The sequence below is a fragment of the Cherax quadricarinatus genome, chromosome 73 (assembly GCF_038502225.1).
Source record: "Cherax quadricarinatus isolate ZL_2023a chromosome 73, ASM3850222v1, whole genome shotgun sequence".
Classification (NCBI taxonomy): domain Eukaryota; kingdom Metazoa; phylum Arthropoda; class Malacostraca; order Decapoda; family Parastacidae; genus Cherax; species Cherax quadricarinatus.
Genome location: NC_091364.1, coordinates 6,202,037 through 6,226,606, shown reverse-complemented (window position 1 = coordinate 6,226,606; position 24,570 = coordinate 6,202,037). Strand labels below are relative to the sequence as shown.

The 24,570-nt window shown below is 42.0% G+C and overlaps 1 protein-coding gene across 1 annotated transcript; it reads left to right on the top strand.

Moving 5' to 3' along the window:
- The first annotated feature begins 9,544 nt into the window (after positions 1-9,544).
- Positions 9,545-15,546, top strand: LOC128701185 (vitelline membrane outer layer protein 1 homolog). The gene is made up of 4 exons (XM_070100487.1): positions 9,545-9,775; positions 10,976-11,114; positions 12,699-12,851; positions 13,821-15,546. Exons 1-4 carry the CDS (start codon positions 9,545-9,547, stop codon positions 13,952-13,954), a joined length of 657 nt encoding a protein of 218 aa, XP_069956588.1. The 3' UTR covers positions 13,955-15,546.
- Positions 15,547-24,570: the final 9,024 nt, after the last annotated feature.

Sequence of the window (24,570 nt, the reverse complement as noted above, 5' to 3'; positions counted from 1 at the left end):
ACTGGGGTTCATTAGATGTCGACCAGGCCAGCCCAGGAGGCTGGGGTTCATTAGATGTCGACCAGGCCAGCCCAGGAGGCTGGGGTTCATTAGATGTCGACCAGGCCAGCCCAGGAGGCTAGGGTTCAGTAGATGTCGACCAGGCCAGCCCAGGAGGCTGGGGTTCATTAGATGTCGACCAGGCCAGCCCAGGAGGCTAGGGTTCAGTAGATGTCGACCAGGCCAGCCCAGGAGGCTGGGGTTCATTAGATGTCAACCAGGCCAGCCCAGGAGGCTAGGGTTCAGTAGATGTCGACCAGACCAGCCCAGGAGGCCGGGTCAGAAACACGACCAAATGAATACAAATACTGTACATACCCACACATTCATATATACACATGCATACATACGCTTACAGATATATATACGTACATCACACACACTAAAGTGAAAAAAAAGTATAATAAATTCTAACAAGTAGCAGAAATAAGTCCAAAAACCGGATTAATATAATTTTCTGAAGGTCTCAGTGTGAGGGTTTAAAACGCTGCTCATTTTTTTCTCGCTTTTTTCCTTCATGTTCCCTAATTTATGCTAGTTTCTTGCATGTTTTTTCCTCTTAATTTAATGAACATACAAGTTATGGGTAAATGTACAACGTCTGGGAGTAAACACTGGTATGAGAAGCAGCTACCGTTAGCACGTAGTTAGTAAACACTCCGTTGTCAACAGTAAGGTTAGTGGTGGGTGTTGTTAGTAAGGCTGGTGGTGGTCGTTGTTAGTAAGGTTAGTGGTGGTTGTTGTTAGTAAGGTTAGTGGTGGTTGTTGTTAGTAAGGTTAGTGGTTGTTGTTGTTAGTAAGGTTAGTGGTGGTTGTTGTTAGTAAGGTTAGTGGTTGTTGTTGTTAGTAAGGTTAGTGGTGGTTGTTGTTAGTAAGGTTAGTGGTGGTTGTTGTTAGTAAGGTAAGTGGTGGTTGTTGTTAGTAAGGTTAGTGGTGGGTGTTGTTAGTAAGGCTGGTGGTTGTTGTTGTTAGTAAGGTTAGTGGTGGTTGTTGTTAGTAAGGCTGGTGGTGGTTTTTGTTAGTAAGGTTAGTGGTGGTTGTTGTTAGTAAGGTTAGTGGTTGTTGTTGTTAGTAAGGTTAGTGGTGGTTGTTGCTAGTAAGGTTAGTGGTTGTTGTTGTTAGTAAGGTTAGTGGTTGTTGTTGTTAGTAAGGTTAGTGGTGGTTGTTGTTAGTAAGGTTAGTGGTGGTTGTTGTTAGCAGTAAGGTTAGTGGTGGTTGTTGTTAGAAGTAAGGTTATTGGTGGTTGTTGTTAGCAGTAAGGTTAGTGGTGGTTGTTGTTAGCAGTAAGGTTAGTGGTGGTTGTTGTTAGCAGTAAGGTTAGTGGTGGTTGGTAGCAGTAATGTTAGTGGTGGTTGTTGTTAGCAGTAAGGTTAGTGGTGGTTGTTGTTAGCAGTAAGGTTAGTGGTGGTTGTTGTTAGTAAGGCTGGTGGTGGTTGTTGTTAGTAAGGTTAGTGGTGGTTGTTGTTAGTAAGGTTAGTGGTTGTTGTTGTTTGTAAGGTTAGTGGTGGTTGTTGTTAGTAAGGTTAGTGGTGGTTGTTGTTAGCAGTAAGGTTAGTGGTGGTTGTTGTTAGTAAGGTTAGTGGTGGTTGTTGTTAGCAGTAAGGTTAGTGGTGGTTGTTGTTAGTAAGGCTGGTGGTGGTTGTTGTTAGTAAGGTTAGTGGTGGTTGTTGTTAGTAAGGTTAGTGGTTGTTGTTGTTAGTAAGGTTAGTGGTGGTTGTTGTTAGTAAGGTTAGTGGTTGTTGTTGTTAGTAAGGTTAATGGTTGTTGTTGTTAGTAAGGTTAGTGGTGGTTGTTGTTAGTAAGGTTAGTGGTGGTTGTTGTTGTTAGTAAGGTTAGTGGTGGTGGTTACCACATTAATGAACGCTCTTGGCTCCTTCCAGTATTCTTACCTACTCAAATTCCTCCCACAGTTACATTCTTACTCAAATTCCTCCCACAGTTACATTCTTATCTGCTCAAATTCCTCCCACAGTTACATTCTTACCTACTCAAATTCCTCCCACAGTTAAATTCTTACCTACTCAAATTCGTCCCACAGTTACATTCTTACCTGCTCAAATTCTTCCCACAGTTACATTCTTACCTACTCAAACTCCTCCCACAGTTACATTCTTACCTACTCAAATTCCTCCCACAGTTACATTCTTACCTACTCAAATTCCTCCCACAGTTACATTCTTACCTACTCAAATTTGTCCCACAGTTACATTCTTACCTACTCAAATTCCTCCCACAGTTACATTCTTACCTACTCAAATTCCTCCCACAGTTACATTCTTACCTACTCAAATTCCTCCCACAGTTACATTCTTACCTACTCAAATTCCTCCCACAGTTACATTCTTACCTACTCAAATTCCTCCCCCAGTTACACTCTTACCTACTCAAATTCCTCCCACAGTTACATTCTTACCTACTCAAACTCCTCCCACAGTTACATTCTTACCTACTCAAATTCCTCCCACAGTTACATTCTTACCTACTCAAACTCCTCCCACAGTTACATACTTACCTACTCAAATTCCTCCCACAGTTACATTCTTACCTACTCAAATTCCTCCCACAGTTACATTCTTACCTACTCAAACTCCTCCCACAGTTACATTCTTACCTACTCAAATTCCTCCCACAGTTACATTCTTACCTACTCAAACTCCTCCCACAGTTACATTCTTACCTACTCAAACTCCTCCCACAGTTACATTCTTACCTACTCAAATTCCTCCCACAGTTACATTCTTACCTACTCAAATTCCTCCAACAGTTACATTCTTACCTACTCAAACTCCTCCCACAGTTACATTCTTATCTACTCAAATTCCTCCCACAGTTACATTCTTACCTACTCAAATTCCTCCCACAGTTACATTCTTACCTACTCAAACTCCTCCCACAGTTACATTCTTACCTACTCAAATTCCTCCCACAGTTACATTCTTACCTACTCAAACTCCTCCCACAGTTACATTCTTACCTACTCAAATTCCTCCCACAGTTACATTCTTACATACTCAAATTCCTCCCACAGTTACATTCTTACCTACTCAAACTCCTCCCACAGTTACATACTTACATACTCAAATTCCTCCCACAGTTACATTCTTACCTACTCAAATTCCTCCCACAGTTACATTCTTACCTACTCAAACTCCTCCCACAGTTACATTCTTACCTACTCAAATTCCTCCCACAGTTACATTCTTACCTACTCAAATTCCTCCCACAGTTACATTCTTACATACTCAAACTCCTCCCACAGTTACATTCTTACCTACTCAAATTCCTCCCACAGTTACATTCTTACCTACTCAAATTCCTCCCACAGTTACATTCTTACCTACTCAAACTCCTCCCACAGTTACATTCTTACCTACTCAAATTCCTCCCACAGTTACATTCTTACCTACTCAAACTCCTCCCACAGTTACATTCTTACCTACTCAAATTCCTCCCACAGTTACATTCTTACCTACTCAAATTCCTCCCACAGTTACATTCTTACCTACTCAAACTCCTCCCACAGTTACATTCTTACCTACTCAAATTCCTCCCACAGTTACATTCTTACCTACTCAAATTCCTCCCACAGTTACATTCTTACCTACTCAAACTCCTCCCACAGTTACATTCTTACCTACTCAAATTCCTCCCACAATTACATTCTTACCTACTCAAATTCCTCCCACAGTTACATTCTTACATACTCAAACTCCTCCCACAGTTACATTCTTACCTACTCAAATTCCTCCCACAGTTACATTCTTACCTACTCAAATTCCTCCCACAGTTACATTCTTACCTACTCAAACTCCTCCCACAGTTACATTCTTACCAACTCAAATTCCTCCCACAGTTGCATTCTTACCTACTCAAATTCCTCCCACAGTTACATTCTTACATACTCAAATTCCTCCCACAATTACATTCTTACCTACTCAAACTCCTCCCACAGTTACATTCTTACTTACTCAACCTTAACCTCAAGTAGTGTAGTAACCGAACCAGTTCATAGTGCTCTATATAATATAGCATGCTGCCGCATATAGCTTTTCGATATAGGCAGACAGTAATTCTGTTCGTATATACGTGTGTGTGTGTTCTCACTCAGAATTATTTATTATGTTCGTAAGAAAATAATTAGGAAGTAACCAGCTCATACGTGTGTGTGCGTGAGCCAGGGACAAGTGTGGTATATTTTGATCAAAGTTCAGTTTTCTTTGCCATACCCGTTACCTTAAAACTTTTTTTTTTCATTCTTTCGTGTTTTCTTGTTTCCTCTCCAGCAGCTTCTTCTTCTTTTTCTTCTCGTTTTCTCTTCCTTTCCTTGTTCTTGTTTCCTTTTCTTGTTCTTAAGGTCTTGGTTACTCTTTTTACCAATGAGTGACAAGCTAAAGTGCGTTGTCACTCTTGTGTATTGGTCGTCTGGTGCCTGTTGTCACCTCCCTGGCTGGACCCATAGTCACTCGCCGGCTGCTCACTCTGCGAGTAGCGCGTCACTGACCTCCTCGCTAGCTTGTACACCGAGATCTCTCTCTCTCTCTCTCTCTCTCAGAAATATTCTCCCCTGGTAGTATTCAATTTGTTCTAAAGACTAGCAGTCGAACTAGCTAAAGGCGACTATAGAATAAAACATCACAGTATATCTTGGTACCACCGACTGTCTTGTCTACAAGATGCCTTCGAGAGGAAGTTATCCTGCCTCCACTCACATGATAGTGAAGGCTCAGATCCTATCCTGCCTGGTCGTGGTCGTACTCCACTTCTCACATCAAGCAACAGTGCCCACCACCGTGTATCAGTTACTCTCCTCATCCTTGCTTGAAGGCGCCGTCACTAGCAAGAGCACTAGTAAGTGGCTTACAGATGACTTCGTGTTATTCTTGATTCTCAAACGTCATATTTGCAATTATTATTATTATTATTATTATTATTATTATTATTATTATTATTATTGTTGTTGTTGTTGTTGTTGTTGTTGTTGTTGTTGTTGTTGTTGTTGTTGTTGTTGTTATTACCAGAAGAATATGATTATTGATTTTATTATATAATTATCACTTATTATTATTAGGATCATTATTATTATTATTAGTAGTAGTAATAATAGTAGAGGTATTATCAGTAGTAATAGTAGTAGTAATAGTAACAGTAATAGTAGCAGTAGTAATTTTTATCCCTCTTGTTGTCTCCCATCAAGGTAAGGGGTCACAAATAAAACAGATTCACCATCATTCAGTCAACAGCTGTCTTGCCAAAATTACGGAAACATCACAGTTCAACTGACCCTCCGAGCAGTAACATCTCCACCCATTCTTCAGAGTGTAGGCATTGTATTTCCCACCTCCAGGACTCGAGTATGGCAAACTGATTTCACTGAATCCCTTCATGAATGTTACCTTGCTGGCACTCAAACAGCACGTCAAATTCTTAAAAAAATATGTGTCTCCACTCAATCCGATCTAACACAAGCGTGATTGACGTGGGATTTATCTGTAAAACTTGCATTTGTGGTCACAGTGGTGGCCAATGCTAACTTTCCTATGGTGTATAGAAATAAACCTAGTTGGAAGAATCCTATTAGAGCCAACTGGCCCAGTGGTTAGCGCACTGGCCTGGAGTTTTAGGATTCACTTCCGATGGGTTCAACCCTCACCCATTCCGTGATTTGGATGAAAAACGTTTTTATTGGTACAACGTTTCACTCAGGGTTGAGCTCAAAGCTCTATCAAGCTCTTGGTAGAGCTCTACCCTAAGAAGTTCGTCTTGTTACAAGCTTAATTCTGCAGTTTGTCTTGACTCTAATATTTTAATTATCACTACAAAAAAAATTAATTTTAACATGTGTCTGTTCATGTCCAGTTAGTGAGGGACTGTGCGCCTTAAACTGCCTGATGAACAGTCAGTGTCAAGCCTTCAACTGGGCTATCAACACCTCCATCAACAACTGTCAGATGACACAGTATAAGTTTAATATCACCATCACTGCCAACCCTGACTACAACATCTATATGCTCATGACAGGTAAGTCAGAAAATCGTCTTCTGGTCTGACTAATTAATGGTCCAAGTTGGACCGAAACGTCGTGGTAAGTTTCTGTCTCCTATGTGCGGGTTATTTGTGAATTGTTTCAGTCACGGTATTGTGATTTTTTTCTTGTTTTGGTCTGACCTTCAGAGAGAGCTTGTGATCTGCTGAAGTACTCTTGGTCCTAGAAAGTGGAGTTGCCTTCTCATTCCATGGAGCGAACTAGATTTCCTCACATTCCACAGGTGCTGCATATTCCCTACGGGTTTTCTCCTTCTTCATGTGTTATTTTCCGGTCTAACATAACAACCACTCAGTTTATAGAATGCATTTAATTGTATTTCACGAAATACTAAACCAGTGCTGGATATTCGGCTTCTGGAACACTGTAGGCTCGACCCTCGTCTATTTATCGTAGCTCAGTCTCTGATCAAGCAGTCCGTCTGGGCTTTATAGAGACTTCTAGCATTTTTATAATTACAAGATGATATCTTGTGTCCTTCCACACTTCGGTCCAAATTGTGGATCTTGCTTAGGTTAGGTAAGATTTGTCAGGAAATAGGACAAGTGTTTCCTGACGGGAGGCCTTCCGCTGGCTTACCCGTCAATCCTTTTAAAAATTACGATCATAATTACAACCATTGGGTTATGCTGTGGGCCTCGCGTGATGTTAATGGTATGGTTTTAAGGGATGGCCAAACTTAAACTAGTATGGTTGGTACAGCTCCTGGAACATACAGTGGGAGAAGGAAAGGAGGAGATTCAGATTTAATCCTAGAAAGGGAAGGGTAGTTGCAATTTCATCCACCAGAGTACTCTACCATACCGACTCTCACACTGCTAAATATATCCTATATACCACTACTTCTCTTTCTTCCTCTCTTGCTCCCATCCTTGTCCCCCGCAGCCTATATATACACTGTCTCCTCCACTCTCTTATCTTAGTGTGAATGTAAATGGTCCAAGTCGGACCGAAATGTCGTCGTAAGCTTCTCTCTCCTGTGTGTGGGTTATTTGTGTATACATCCAGCCTAATCAGGTAGGCTGGAAAAACATGCAAATTGCAATTTTTCAGTCACAAGACAAACCAATAGCTGGATGATACTTCCTTAATGACTCAGTAAATCGTAATAACACAACTGCAAATGAACCAGTGGTTGACGCACTGGCCTGAAGTTTTACGACTCACTTGCCATGGGTTCTAATCCCACCCGTACCCTGGTATACTTTTCAATGTATCTAAATTTCTTAAGAACATCCGTTAACAGTAAATTACTAAAAAGTTCACTAAATGTTCACTGAGGACCTGGTAGTCTCACAGTTATCTTCAATACCCTAGTTCATCTGAGTGCTATAAAATACTGGATATTCTGCGTACGAGGAGACAGAGTAAGGAAGAAAGAGAAGAGAGAGAGGAGGATGGGGAACAGAACAGACAATTGCCACTGCAATAAATAGGGAAGAGCGTAACTCGTATTGGAATCATGCAACACCTGAGATATGACAAAGGCAGGAATGTGGAATAGTCTGGCTTCCCCACCACCATCGTTAGCTTTTTCATAGTAGATTTAAAAAAGTGCGGGTACGCCAGGGATAATAAAGTACGCGCCAGTGCAGTTTTTGCGCGAGCTGTGACGCACTATACACTGCTCAACACAGACCGTATCACGAAACGTCAGAAATTTATTTTAGTTATCCTTGTTTGCTACCCTCTCTCTCTCTCTCTCTCTCTCTCTCTCTCTCTCTCTCTCTCTCTCTCTCTCTCTCTCTCTCTCTCTCTCTCTCTGGCTTTCCAATATTCACCAATAACTCTACCTCATTATGCCTATAACTGGTTTTCCTAAAACTCACAATATCGCTATACTGAAAGGATATCCTGCCCAATTCTGTTGTATGGTAACTCATTTTTTTCCCCAAAACCCATTTCACTGACTATTTCTAGTTTCAAGCCCTAACTGCAATGGCCAGTACCCCCACGCCTGTCCCGGTTTACATGTCATTTCTGTTATAGAAAAGGTCCCAGTTTTCTACAAATGTTACTGCAATGTTCTTACAGTGTTTGTCCGGCCAGCAGTTAACACCAATTGCCCTGGACAAGTATTCATATCCAACTCCTCTCCTTGGTAAAATGCCACATATTACAGTGCTCCCTCCCTTCTTCCTAATCATATCTATTACTGACCTATATTTGCCTCCCACACTGAGACAGATAATTGGATTGCTTCCATTACCTCTCATAATGTTGTCCAGAAGGCTAACAATATCCTCCATCCTCATCCCAGGAAAACATACCCTCTGCCTCCTCTTGGAAATATAAACACATATGCAGTATAATGTGATCCTTTATTGACAACGTTTCGCCCACACAGTGGGCTTTTTCAAGTCACAAACAGATCTACCTGGGTGGAAGGTACGAGAGTAATTATAGTCAGGTTGAGAATGCTGCATGTGATGTTCTACCGAGTGGGGTTATAGAGTCTAAAATCTTGGGTAGCTTGGAAGAGAGATTGGATAATTATATAAGTAGACCTTCTGCAGTGTTCCTCCATTCCTATGTTCCTATCTCTAAGACAAAAAGTCCTATCCATAAACTAACCTGTCTCCAACTAAAACAATGTTCTTACCTTCACTGGCGGTATTCGCTGGGACTTCTCAATGGGATGGTCTTTGCTGGGGTGTCTATAGTCGTCAACTCACACTCGTCTGCCCACATTGAGAAGGAATTACTGGTTACCACAGCAGTCTCCTGGACCTTCCTTAGCTTTAGCTTCATTCCTTCCGTTCCAGCCAGCATCCAGTCGTTGGTCTGATCATTGACACATTTGTTCTCGACAACGTTGTTCTGGGGATAATCCTTATACATACCTTTCAGGCATTGAATCTTTCTTCTAGCTTCTATTAACTCTTCTTTAAGCCGACAATATAGCTGCTCGTAGTCGAGGGAAGCCATCATCACAATCTCAGTAAGCTAAGAACGGAGAGCACACTAGTCATGTCTTCACAGGAGTAAGTCCTCATCACCACTGTCTTATATTTTTGGTTTAATTTTGCACTTAGTTTAGAATTTAATAAAAACACAATTAAAAATAAATTTTGAAAGATTGACGTTTCACCAACAAAATTTCCTCTATCAACAGTACCAGTGCCAGTGGAGCAAAACATGCCGGGATTATGGGGGCAGTGGACAGCTGAACTGACTTGCGATACAGGCAGCTTTATCTATGGTTACACATTATGGGTAAGTTGGGACCTATAAAGAAAGGAATGCGTGGTGTCCGATATATTGAGATGTGGTATCTGATATGTGGAAGATGGCTAATATAATTCTAGATTTTAAATAGGAGATAAGTCATTACCGTCAAGTTACCGCCCAATAAACCTGACCTCAATTGTAAGCAAATTATTAGAGTCAATTATAGCTGACATTATAAGAAGCCGTCTTGATAAGCATAATTTCATCTATGATACTCAGTATGGATTCACGATGGGCCGCTCATGCCTAATGAATTTGCTGACTTCCTTCAGTAAAACATTTGAGGCTGTTGATCACGATACAGAGTTCGATATTATTTATTTAGATTTTAGCAAAGCTTTTGATAGAGTACCACACAAAAGACTGTTAAAGAAAGTGGCAACTCATGGCACTGGGGAGAAAGTCCTGTCATGGATCGAGTCATGGCTCACCAACGGGAAGCAGAGAGTGTGCACAAATGGGGTAAAATCTGAGTGGGCATCTGTAACAAGCGGCGTTCCACAGGGATCAATTTTAGGCCCATTGTTGTTTATAATAAATATCAGTGACCTTGACGAGGCCACTGATATATATGAGCAAATTCGCTGATATCACGAAAATAAGTAGGATAACTGATTCAGAGGAAGACGTCATTGAGCTACAGGAGGATTTAGACAAACTCATGTCGTGGTCAAAAAAGCGACAGATGCAGTTCGTTCTAGAAATATGCATAACCCTAGCGTTTAAACTAAATATAGAACTTGGTCATACAGAATGCGAATAGGAGTTAGGAGTTATGGTAAGCGGCAACCTGAAGCCGAGACAGCAAAGCCTAAACGTACGTAATAGATTACTGGGATTTTTATCAAAAAGTATTAGCAGCAGAAGTCTAGAGGTTAAACACTAGTGACACATATAATTAGTAAGACCTCACTTAGATTATGCAGCTCAGTTCTGGTCTCCATATTACAGAATGGATATAAATTCATTAGAGAACATTCGAAGAAGAATGACAAAATTAATCCAGTGCAAAAGAAATCTTCCTTACGAAGAAAGACTGAAATCCCTTAAATTACATTTTCTTGTAAGATTAATAATGTGTGGAGACGATTGAAGTGTATAAGTGGAAGATGGGCATTAACGAAGGAGATATAAATAAGGTCCTGAGGACCGACAAGTTGATAAATTAGACACATGTGCATCACTTGGGTATCTTTATTAAGGAAACGTTTCGCCAGACATTGGCTTCATCAGTCCTACACATCAGTCCCTCAACCTGAAATCGATGTGTTCAGTCCATCAGTCTTGAAGACAGCACAGCATATGGTCGGAGAAGTGACTCATGTACTTACACTAGTGGATGGTTCCACTGTAACTCCGCCCATATGCTGTACTTCTACAAGACTGATGGACTCAACACATCGATTCCAGGCTGAGAGACTGATTACCTCAAACTCCTCTGTTTACACCGTTCTTCTTTGTATAGGACTCATGAAGCCACTGTGCGGAGAAGCGTTCCCTCACATTTTCCCATAACTTGCATGAGCGTTTTCTAAACTATTTATCACAACTCTTCCTTAAGCTGAAAACATAGCTGCTCGTAGTCAAGGGAAGCTATCATCACAGCTAGGTGAGTGCACATACACGACACACATATTCTCACCTGCCGTCTATTTTCGACAGTATGCACCATACGCGGGTGTCAACCTGGCTGTCGACGACTGTGGAGTGAGTGGAATAAAGCTGCTGTGTATGACTCAACAAGGAATGCAAACTACGTCTATCTTGTTCAACCAGAATTACATTCTCAATGCTCAGCAAGGTAAGTACAGAGTAGAGGGAAGGAAGGACACAACGAGGCAGGAGTTGGTAAGTAAGACACATGTGCGACAGTTGGGTATCTTTATTCCGAAACGTTTCTGAACAAAGATACCTAACTGCTGTGAAAGTTAAGACACATGTGCAACATCTGGATATCTTTATTGTAGTAGACGTTTCGCCATCCAGTGGCTTTATCAATACAGATTCTAGGACATAATAGGAAGACAGTAGAACTATATACAAAAGATGAGGTAATCAGTCCCTCGGCCTTGGAGTTAGTGTTCACAGCATCGTGGTGGAGGAGAGTCTGGAGCAAAGGCAGGAAGACTGGCGCTTTTTATAGGCGTCAGTGAATGGGACGGGCAGCAGACGAGGGCAGTCACTGGTAGGCGGGATTCCCCAGTGGAAGTAGGTCCTTCCCAAAGAGATGGGTTAGTTGCAGCAGCCGTGAAGAAGGTCTTGTAGATGTCCTCTGAACCAAGATTCCATGATGTTGCAGTGTCTGACAAGTTGTGCAAGAAAGGTATAAAATACCGACAATATGAAAGTTGCTGTGTCTTACGTACCAACTTGTCGGTATTGTATACAACTTTTATATCCATGAGTTAAAACGAATCAGATAAAACAACACTGAAAGAGTACCAGACACCGTCTCCATAAGCGTGTTATTAAAGTTTCTTCCTTGTGTAGCATTGAAAGTGGGTTGGGCATACGTGACTGATGTATATAAATCGAAGACGAATATTAACAAAGGAGATATAAATAAGATATCCCGAGGATATCCCTCCAGCAGAGAACCCATAATAATGGATTCAAATTGGATAAGTTTAAAATTAGAAAGGATGTAGGAAAGTATTGATTTTGAAACAGAGTAGACGATGAGTGGAACGGTCTGCCTAGTAGGGTTATTGAAGCTAAAACCTTGGGTAGCTTCAAATTTAGATTTGTTAAAAACATGAGTGCGAAGATTTGTATTTAAGTTGGACTTGCACATACTAAGTTAACAAGGTTATCTAAGCTTATTGCTTGGGTAGCATTGAAAATGGGTTGGGTAAATAGTTTTGTTAGTTTGGGTTTCAGAAGGACGTGCCCAGTATGGGCCAGTAGGTCTACTGCAACATTCCTCCTTTCTTACGTTCTTTCAATAAAAAGGTTAGAAAACCGACAAGTTGATAAATGAGACACTTGTGCAACATTTGGGTATCTTCATTCAGAATAATGATACCCAAATGTTTATTGATTTTCCTAAGTTTTTATATTCTTTCACCACCAGTTCTGTACATATATTGTATAAAACACCGACAAGATAAAGCCAAGCCTAGTCAAGACTACGGTGCTGAGGGACTAATTATCTCATCTTTTGTTTATAGGTCTTCACATTATGTCCTTGTATTGATAAAGCCCCTGGTTGGCGAAACGTCTACAAAAAGGATACCCAGATGTTGCACATGTGTCTAATTCTTTATCTTGTCGGTACTGTATACCATATATATATACACCAGTTCTACTCACCGTCACCAGCATTACCCTCACAGCATAACACATCACAACACTGCCAGTAGAAAGTAACTTTCTCCTTCCACAGGTACAGCGACCTGCAGCAACAACACCTTTGTGAAGGATATCCGTGCGAGGTTCCACCTTACCACAGGAAGTGAAGATAGGGATGCCTTGAACCAAGTCCTCTTCCGCTGTCAGGACTCCACTCAGCTCTCCAGTTATACCTCCAACGATACAGGTATAATTATGACCAGTGAGTAAATACTTTCTACGACAGAGGAATCAGTGAATATTTATACCGAGAGGAGTATGTCAGTCGGTGTATATGAACTGTCTGCGCAGAGATGGTATGTCTCTCATTATGTAAACTGAGAAATATATGCCTCAGTGTGTTAGGTAAAAGGACACAAGTGCAACTAATGTTATATTTTATTGTGGCAACGAATTGTGAGTTTGTTGTGAATTGTTCCAGTTACGCAATTGTGAGTTGTTCCAGCTAGGCAATTGTGAGTTGTTCCAGCTAGGCAATTGTGAGTTGTTCCAGCTAGGCAATTGTGAGTTGTTCCAGCTAGGCAATTGTGAGTTGGTCCAGTTACGCAATTGTGAGTTGTTCCAGCTAGGCAATTGTGAGTTGTTCCAGCTAGGCAATTGTGAGTTGTTCCAGCTAGGCAATTGTGAGTTGTTCCAGCTAGGCAATTGTGAGTTGTTCCAGCTAGGCAATTGTGAGTTGTTCCAGCTAGGCAATTGTGAGTTGTTCCAGCTAGGCAATTGTGAGTTGTTCCAGCCGCTCAACTGGAAGTGTATTTTTTCTAAGTACAGAATAACTCATTCAAAACTGAACACAGAATATAAGTAAATGTACAGTGATTCGTGCAGCCATATAAAGTAGATAACAGTTAGAGAGCAGGATCTCTCTCTCTCTCTCTCTCTCTCTCTCTCTCTCTCTCTCTCTCTCTCTCTCTCTCTCTCTCTCTCTCTCTCTCTCTCTCTCTCTCTCTCTCTCTCTCTGTCTCTCTCTCTCTCTACATACGCTATACAGGTAGTTACTTGATAATGTGAGAAGTCACGAAAGTGCTTGGAATTTCGCTGTTCTTTCACAGTGGTTGTTTTTGTATACACTATCAAGCACACAATTTTGTAATATTGTTTCACTATGTTGTACTAACTCGTGTATTCTAAATTACAAACTGACTTTTGTGTCACGCAGGAACGTGGGGAGTGTGGACGTCGTGTGTGCCAGGCAGTGTCATGTGTGGCGCCAGGGTCATGTACCAGCCTGTGTCGGCACTTTCCGACAACACTTGTTTCAATGAGATTTTAATGCTTTGCTGTTTTCTATAGACGTTTCGCCCCTTGCCCTCCCAGTAGCGCTTGTCCCTTGTGATAGTTAATGAATGAGACACTTATGCGACATTTGGGTATATTGAGGCAATGTTTTGCCAGTCAGTGGTTCTTCAGTCCGACGCAGAGACAAAACGGTGAGAATGTGGTAATCAGTCCCTCAGCCTGGAGTCGACGTGTTGAATCCATCAATCTCATGACTGATGGAGTGAACAATCTTGAAAAGATTGATGGACTGATTATATCGACTCCAGGCTGGGGGACTGATTACCTCAAACTCCTTCTGATCGTCACCATCCTTCTTTGCTAAGGACTGAGAAAACAACTGCGTGGCGAAACGTTTCCTCAGTAAAGATTCCCAAGTGCTGCGCATGTGTCTAATTCATTGTCCATACTCGCCTAGCCCCTCCTTCCCCACCAATTCTTGATGAATAAGACGCAGTTCAACATCTGGGAATCAGTCTAAATAAATCCCTAGTGGACGGTATGTCTCTCAGTAAAGACAGACGTCGTTCTCGTCAGTTAGACGGTATGATGTATCTTCGGTGAAATGAGAGCATGTCTAGCCTCGTAACCATGACTGCAACAACGCAAACTGTAACTTTATCCAGGTTACAGAGAGGAGTATGTTCCAGTTATATTTTTGTGTACATCTTAATTCTTTTAAAGAGACAGGTAAGCAAACACTAGGGGATATTTGCTGGAAAACTTTTCGGTCCTGGGACCTTGATCAAAGTCCCAGGACCGAAACGTTTTCTAATATGTCCTAGTGTTTCTTTATGTGCCTTTTTAAATTAATTTGTCGGTATTAATTACCAAGGTCTATACTAAGTATTAATTCATTAACTTTATCCTATTTTGAAAATGGTATAAAATACTGACAAGTTGAGCTGTCTGCCAGGCAGCACTACAGATGAGTTGTCTGCCAGGCAGCACTACAGATCAGCTGTCTGCCAAGCAGCACTACAGATCAGCTGTCTGCCAAGCAAGCGTCTGGGCTTACTCTCACTCACTATATGTGATAATGTTGGTGAAATTACCGACAATATGTTGGGTAAAAAGTAGACAAGTGCGACTAATGTGACACAGCTCCTGGAGAGCGAAACGTTGCCACAATAAAATGCCGTATTAGTTGCACTTGTGCCCTACCTGTATGTAGTTGCAGGGGTCGGGTCACAGCTCCTGGCCTGCACATAACCAAGGACATCCAATGTTACTAACAACACCACCACCTACCTCACCAAGCCACTGTCTGCAAAAGTTGTATGCTCACCAAGCACTTTCGTGTTACCCACGTGTCTCTCCCGCTAAATCCCTACGGGTTACTCAGTATGAGGAGTGGACAAGGCCTGACCTCTACGTAATGCCTGAAGCTGGCCCAGCTAGGACAGGATTTCGTTCATTTAGCAAAGGTTCCTTGGAGCCCTGAGAGGGAGAGAGACCTAAAGTCGTTAGACTTTGCTTCATTTTTCCTTGAGCTGAACCCGATTACATCCTATTCCTCCACACGCTATATGACCCCTATGGTTTAACGCTGCACTCGTCAATGTAAAAAATTAATCTCCGTATCACAATGCAGGTTAACAATGATCTGGCTGGTTTAAATCCTCACAAAATTAATGCGGATCAGTCTCGTGTGTGAGTATATATATATATATATATATATATATATATATATATATATATATATATATATATATATATATATATATACAAGGAATTCGCGAGAGCAGGCGAAATGTACACAAACACTGATCTCTGGCTGAAGGAGACTCAAACCTACGAACCTTAGGACAAGGTACGCAGTGCTTTACCAATCAACCCACACTGGACAATACCTTGGCGTGTAGCTTGCGCTACACGTTTGATCCACGGCAGCCAGCTTTCAGGGAGAAGGCTTACAGCTTTTCATCTCATCCCCTGCATGCATCAGCCTTACTGGAGATTTTAACAATGCAACAGGGGGCCCAACACTGACCCCTGTGGATCACCGCTCCTGACGTGCCCCCACTCTGTTTTCTCCCCATTTATGCTAACTCATTGCTGCCTGTTTGTCAACCAAGCCTCTACCCAGGAATAAAATTCTCCTCCTATTCCGTGTGCCTTAAGTTTCCTCAAAAATCTCTGATGTGGAAATCTATCGAAAGCCTTACTGAAGTCCATATACACAATATCATATTCATTACCATGATCTACCTCCTCAAACACCTTAGCGAAAATTTTTTAGTAAATTCGTAAGACAGGAACGCGCCTTAGTAAAACAGTGTTGAGATTCATTTATCAGTTTATGCCTATCAAGATGGCTACGAATTGCCTCGGCAATTATTGATTCCATAATTTTTCCCACTATGGAGGTAAAGCTTATTGGTCTATAGTTCGAAGCTAAGGACCTGTCACCTGCATTGTAAATAGGTATTATATTTGCCAACCTATTCTCTTACTGCATCATCATGACTCACGAAATCGTAATAACACGGTTGGGTTAGAACCAATGGCAAGTATATAAATATATCTAGTTCGATGAATCATATTGTAGCCAGCTGGCCCAGTGGTTAACATACTGTCCTGGAGCATTACAACTCACCTGCCATGGGTTCTAACCCCACCCGTTATTTAATTGCATCATCTCACGTTACAAGGGTGATCAACCAGATGGCAATGATCAGGATTGCAGATGGAGATAATTTAGTTAACGGAAAGAAAGTCTTACTATGCTGCTGGTTCCTTGAAGAGTGAGGAAGCTCTCTTGATGCCTCTCAAGAACCTGCAATACAGATAATAGACGCTACCCTCCTCCTCCTTGAATAATTAACTTCCGTTCCTCTGGCATTGTCGGGCCAGAGGAGTGTAATAATAAGACTACTACTACTATTGCTAATAATAATAATAATAATAATAATAATAATAATAATAATGATAATAATAATAATAATAATAATAATTATTATTATTATTATTATTATTATTATTTCAATACTGGTTTTGCTTTAAGGTGTCTTACCATACACAGTTGTGTGCTGGAGAGCACCAAAACTGTACCTTATCACCATGGTAACACGTTATCGAACAAGACTCGGAACTAACATTGTCCACTTTTCACACTCTCACACACGCTAATTTGCGTTAGATGATTTGTTAGCTTAGTTATTGTTATATTAGTTAAGGTAGTTATTGTAATGTTAGATAGGGTAATTGTTGTAATGTTTGATTGTCTACTGCTGTTGCCACTCCCACTCCGGCTGCTGCTGCTGCCACTTTCCCTCCGGCTGCTGCTGCTGCCACTTTCCCTCCGGCTGCTGCTGCTGCTGCTGCTGCTGCTGCCACTTCCACTCCCACTGCAAGTTTTATATCTTTAACATTTATCACGTCTGTTTTAAATATTAAACATAGTGTTGTCATGTAAACCAACTGTTCTCTTTGGTAATTTTTATTTTATCATTTTTAGCACTGATGATGGTGTATGAAATTACAAAATGTTTCAAAAAATATATGATATACTCCTACTTTGATATTTCTATTCCAAACATCAACCATTCTCACCTAACCACCGGTGATTACCACCTCGTAATTACGACTCCTAACATAGGAAATGTATATAAGCCACTCTACTCTTATATATATATATATGTATATATATATATATATATATATATATATATATATATATACATATATATATATAAGAGTAGAGTGGCTTATATACATTTCCTATGTTAGGAGTCGTAATTACGAGGTGGTAATCACCGGTGGTTAGAAGGTGAGAATGGTTGATGATTAAGACACATGCACAATACTTGGATATCTTCATTGTCGAAACGTTCCACCTGCTCAGCAGGCTTCTCGGTGTTCTGTACCTTTATTATAATGAGTGGCGGCGGGAATGATGAGTCTGGAGAGGGAATATACTTGTCTACGACGAATCCTGTAATAACATTAGGAATCCAGTTCTCTTCCGAGCTGTTGAAATTGGATTTTGTTCAGGTGAGAGTAACTTCTGTTTTTTTTCTAAGTGTCTCTTTAGTGCAATATTTCGGCTACGTCCCAGTTTATCCCATGTTTGTGATTTTTAAGGTGTTGGAATTAAGCTGGGCTCTACTGGTAGTATTTCACATTATTTTTTTAAATTAACGCAGTTCAAGTTGGAACTTGTAGACGGAGTTTTGGTCAGGGATTTACAATGAACTACATATTTAACCCCCACATCTTGGTCCAACTTGGACCAAGAATTAGTCACACTAGTGTATAACTAGTTAATGGTCCTACTCAGACCGAAACGTAGTTATTAGTTTCTCCTATCTTAGTTTCTTGTGTATATATATTTTTTTTTCAGGAAAAATTCCCCGTTTTATTAGGATAAGAGAAAAAATTATGTTGGTTAAATGTTTACTGTTGTTCTTGTGAGGATTAATTTCTGCTTGGTGACTTGTGTGTGTGTGTGAGGCTGTTGACTTAAAAGTTGTGTGAACCTTGGTGGCGGTAGTGATACATCAGTGGTTGTAGTGGTGCGTTAGTGATGGTGGCGGTAGTGATACATCAGTGGTTGTAGTGGTGCGTTAGTGATGGTGGTGGTAGTGATACATTAGTGCCAGTAGTGGTATGTTAGTGATGGTGGCGGTAGTGATACATCAGTGGTAGTAGTGGTGCGTTAGTGATGGTGGCGGTAGTGATACATCAGTGGTTGTAGTGGTGCGTTAGTGATGGTGGTGGTAGTGATACATTAGTGCCAGTAGTGGTATGTTAGTGATGGTGGCGGTAGTGATACATCAGTGGTAGTAGTGGTGCGTTAGTGATGGTGGCGGTAGTGATACATCAGTGGTTGTAGTGGTGCGTTAGTGATGGTGGCGGTAGTGATACATCAGTGGTTGTAGTGGTGCGTTAGTGATGGTGGTGGTAGTGATACATTAGTGCCAGTAGTGGTATGTTAGTGATGGTGGCGGTAGTGATACATCAGTGGTAGTAGTGGTGCGTTAGTGATGGTGGCGGTAGTGATACATCAGTGGTAGTAGTGGTGCGTTAGTGATGGTGGCGGTAGTGATACATCAGTGGTTGTAGTGGTGCGTTAGTGATGGTGGCGGTAGTGATACATCAGTGGTAGTAGTGGTGCGTTAGTGATGGTGGTGGTAGTGATACATCAGTGGTTGTAGTGGTGCGTTAGTGATGGTGGTGGTAGTGATACATCAGTGGTAGTAGTGGTGCGTTAGTGATGGTGGCGGTAGTGATACATCAGTGGTAGTAGTGGTGCGTTAGTGATGGTGGCGGTAGTGATACATCAGTGGTAGTAGTGGTGCGTTAGTGATGGTGGCGGTAGTGATACATCAGTGGTAGTAGTGGTGCGTTAGTGATGGTGGCGGTAGTGATACATCAGTGGTAGTAGTGGTGCGTTAGTGATGGTGGCGGTAGTGATACATCAGTGGTTGTAGTGGTGCGTTAGTGATGGTGGCGGTAGTGATACATCAGTGATAGTAGTGGTGCGTTAGTGATGGTGGCGGTAGTGATACATCAGTGGTAGTAGTGGTGCGTTAGTGATGGTGGCGGTAGTGATACATCAGTGGTAGTAGTGGTGCGTTAGTGATGGTGGCGGTAGTGATACATCAGTGGTAGTAGTGGTGCGTTAGTGATGGTGGCGGTAGTGATACATCAGTGGTAGTAGTGGTGCGTTAGTGATGGTGGCGGTAGTGATACATCAGTGGTTGTAGTGGTGCGTTAGTGATGGTGGCGGTAGTGATACATCAGTGGTTGTAGTGATGCGTTAGTGATGGTGGTGGTAGTGATACATTAGTGCCAGTAGTGGTATGTTAGTGATGGTGGTGGTGATAGTGGTAGCCTGGTGGTGGTGGGAGGCTGGTAGTGGTAGTATTGTTGGTGCTGCTGTTGTTACCGCTATTACTATTACTACTACTACCACTACTTCTACCACTACTAATACTACTACTACTACTACTACAACTACTACTACTACTACTACTACTACTACTACTACTACTACTACTACTACTACTACTACTTCTACAGCACCTCCAGTGCCGTCACGCTGGTCTTGGCCTCTGATGAACGACTGTCCTCACACCAGTGACATCTCCACCTGGTAAAACACAAGCCAAATAGCCACTCCGGGGAAAGGCCTTTGTTTTCGTGACTGGCTCTTGATCCCAGGCTGTTGGAGCTACGCTCCCCTTCCGGTCAAGGAAGATTTAATGTAATTAATTTTGTGTTATTATAAAATGGAAGTCACAATACCATGGTTGAAATATTTAAAAAAATAATCGAAACGTTGTAGAACAAACTCTAGACGACGTTTCGGTCTTTACTGGACCTTTATCAAATCAATTTAACGACGAAAAATAAAAAAAAAATCTCAGTATCGTGGCTGGAACAATTTACCTCCCCCCCCAAAAAAAAAAAATGTGTCGTGACGATGGTCTACAACGAGGCGAAACGTCAACATAAAATTCCTCTCTCTCTCAAAAAAAAAAAAAAAACAAAAAAACACATGAAATAATTTGTGAAGGAGAGACTTAAGTTAATACATGAGGATGGGGAGAAGAGACCAGGTTGTTGCAACTGTCTCAGTTGATTTAGGTGCAAGAAATGTTGCAGTAACCCAAGAACACTTCCAGATTCGCAGAAATGGAAATTTGCATACAATGGATGCTACCCTCCTTTCCCTTCCATCTTGTAATGTAATCACGACACGCCCGTGAGGGCGAAGGTATTACTTGGGCACTGGGAGAGGAGCGAGGAGAAGAAGAGAGGGTGAGAGAGGAGAAGGGGGAAGAGACAAAGATAGAGAGTTATTAGTCGGATACAAGGAGAGAAGAGATAGAGATGAGACAGAGAAAAGGGAAAGTGTGTGTAGTAGTAGTAGTAGTAGTAGTAGTAGTAGTAGTAGTAGTAGTAGTAGGTGTTGTCAAAGGCACTTGTCGATAGACACTTGGCCTGTTGTTTGTAGTGTGTGTGTGTGTGTGTGTGTGTGTGTGTGTGTGTGTGTGTGTGTGTGTGTGTGTGTGTGTTCACCTGTATGTGGTTGCAGGAGTTGATTCACAGCTCCTGTGTGTGTGTGTACCCCGTGGCCTGGTGGCAAAAGCTCTCGCTTCACACGGTGAGGGGTCCGGGTTCGATTCCCGGCGAGGGGGGTGGAAACATCGGACGTGTTTCCTTACACCGGGTGTCTATGTTCACCCATCAGTAAAATGGGTACCTGGGTGTTAGTCGACTGGTGTGGGTCGCATCCTGGGACAAAACTGACCTAATTTGCCCGAAATGCTCAGCATAACAAACGGCTTTCTATACAGTAGTATGTCATTGATGTCAGCTAGGACTGTATACCTTGTACATGTACCTGTAGTAAATAAAGATATATTATTATTATGTATTTGAAAGAGCTAGCAAGAGAGAGAGAGAGAGAGAGAGAGAGAGAGAGAGAGCAAGAGGTAACAACACGAGCATTTAACTCTCACTGGGTGAAACTCAAAACGAGGCTGGCACACCCAGGAGCCGCCCAGCACACTGTACACACACCTTCAACACGTGAAATAGGAGGCTACGCTACACAAAATTATCCTCACCTTTCTGCAAGAGAGAGAGAGAGAGAGAGAGAGAGAGAGAGAGAGAGAGAGAGAGTGAGAGAGAGAGAGAAGAGCCAGGGGGAGATTTGTTCACAATATATAAAATATTTAAGGTATATTTACGAGTCTAAATACGACCTTCCTAGCATGGTAGGCTTAATACAGGCCTATACTATCCTCTATGCACGTCACTATAGTTAATATGCTGAATAGTTCCCATCAGTACTGAGTCTACTGGATCAGTATATGTGAATATGATGGTATACAATACCGAAAATTTGATAAGACACGTGGAACAGTTAGGGTTATTCCGAAACATTTCGATTATGCAATAGACTTCTTCAGTCGAAAACAGAGGCAGCAGTAGAGTTGTTAAGACGATCCATGTAATCAGTCCATCAGTATATTCTTACATTTGATAGAGGGAAACATGATTGACTCTTGCGGAATATACTGTTAGAACCTTCTGTCTGGAGTGTTCCTCTGTGTCATCATACCCACACTAACTGGCAGCCTGTCCGTGAGTCCTGTGTGTGTCATCTTTCAGTTCCTCTGAAGCAGGATAACACCGAGATATAATGAAACAGCTTATGGAGGTTCTACCGAAGGTTTAATATTACGGCCAAATATTTCAGTAGTTATAAGGCATGTCGTGTGAGTTCCTCTTTGGATGCTGTGATCTCCACGAGCAAGCCAATCCTCCCTTGAAGCGTTTTATCTTAACTTGCTGATGAGGATGTTAAAAGTTGACTGAGTCTGCAGATGCGTCCGTGGCAGGTCAGGTGGTCAGTGGTGTGTGTGTGTGTGTGTGTGTGTGTGTGTGTGTGTGTGTGTGTGTGTGTGTGTGTGTGTGTGTGTGTGTGTGTGTGTGTGTGTGTGTGTGTTTTATCTGCAGGTCATCTCTTAGTCTATTGATTTTACTGGTAAGCCAGCGGTCACTCTTCTCTGACACTCCATATGGTAATAGACCCGACGGTTCCCAGGTTGGCATGAGTACCATTGGTCACCACCACCTATAACAACATATTCTAGTGGCTGCCTCATGCTCCCACCCGTCATAAAGATAAAAACTAGCATATTTATATCTATGTTAGTAGACAGTAGTGTCTACAACAACGTACTCTACCTCCCCCGTAGACACCAGTGTCTACAACAACGCACACCCCTGCAACCACAATTAGGTGAGTACAGTTAGGTGAGTACCCTCGCCATAGTGTCAACGACACCAGGCCCAGGGTCAGGCCCAGGGTCAGGCCCAGGGTCAGGCCCAGGGTCAGGCCCAGGGTCAGGCCCAGGGTCAGGCCCAGGGTTAGGCCCAGGTTCAGGCCCAGGGTCAGGCCCAGGGTCAGGCCCAGGGTCAGGCCCAGGGTCAGGCCCAGGGTCAGGCCCAGGTTCAGGCCCAGGGTCAGGCCCAGGGTCAGGCCCAGGGTCAGGCCCAGGGTCAGGCCCAGGGTCAGGCCCAGTGTCAGGCCCAGGTTCAGGCCCAGGGTCAGGCCCAGGGTCAGGCCCAGGGTCAGGCCCAGGGTCAGGCCCAGGGTCAGGCCCAGGGTCAGGCCCAGGGTCAGGCCCAGGTTCAGGGTCAAGTTCAGGGTCAAGTGAGATTTAATGACGATTGTAACAACAACCCTGGAAGTCGAGACCAACTGTAAAGAAAACTCTATAAGAGTACAACTACTTCATCAACAATGGTGGACTGAACACATCGACTCCAGGCTGAGGGACTGATTATCTCAAACTCTTCATCTGGACTGAAGAAGCCACTGGCTGGAGAAACGTTTCCAGAATAAAGAGGCTCAAATGTTGCACAAATATCTCATTTATCAACTTACCGGATCTCTAAACCATTTATTTAAATTCTTTATTACGAATACACTGAGGCACTGACGATTCCTACATAGATGTCGGTGACTTTGTGTTGCAGTGTAGGAGCCGATTTCTCAGTTTTCTTTATAAAATGGTGTACATTTTTCCGTGAAACAACTTAAATGTGTTTCTCTGAGCAAATTACGTCTATAATGACTGATACATCTTATCAGTCGATGTGGTCAGTCCATCAATCTATTCAAGATTGATGGACTGACCACATCGACTCAAGGTTGAGGGACTGATTACCTCATTCTCCTCCTGTTCTTCAAGTTTCTCCTACGTATGGACTGATGAAGCCACTGTGTGGCGAAATGTCTCAATAAAGATACCCAAGAGTTGCACATGTGTCTAATTTATCAAGTTGTAACGTGTCAGATTTAGCAGACAAATTGGTTTCTGTATAACTGGAGAATTCTTCTTGCGATCATCTTCAAACCTCCAACACTGGTGTAGCTCATTTAGTAAAACGTCTTTTGCGATCTGCAAATAGCAATTTACAGTTTTATAAGAGGATAAACTAACAAAATTTAAATGCCATATTTTACGATAATTTCTAAATGCCTCATCCACTCGATCGATATATATATATATATATATATATATATATATATATATATATATATATATATATATATATATATATATATATATATATATATATATATATGCAAGGAATTCGCAAGAGCAGGCGAAATATACACAAACACTGATCTCTGGCTAAAGGACACTCGAACCTACGAACCTTGGAACAAGGTACGCAATGCTTTACCAATCTACCCACATTGGACCAATACCTTGGAATCCAGTTTGCGCTAGACTTTGATCCAAGGCAGCCAGCTTTCAGTGAGAAGGCTTACAGCTTTTCATCTCATCCCCTGCATGCATCAGCCTTACTAGAGATATTAACAATGCAAGGAATTCGCAAGAGCAGGAGAAATATACACAAACACTGATCTCTAACTGAAGGAGACTCGAACCTACGAACCTTGGAACAAGGTACGCAGTGCTTTACCAATCTACCCACACTGGAGTCCAGCTTGCGCTAGACTTTGATCCAAGGCAGCCAGCTTTCGGGGAGAAGGCTTACAGTTTTCATCTCATCCCCTGCATGCATCAGCCTTACTAGGGATATTAACAATGCAAGGAATTCGCAAGAGCAGGCGAAATATACACAAACCTTCTTAA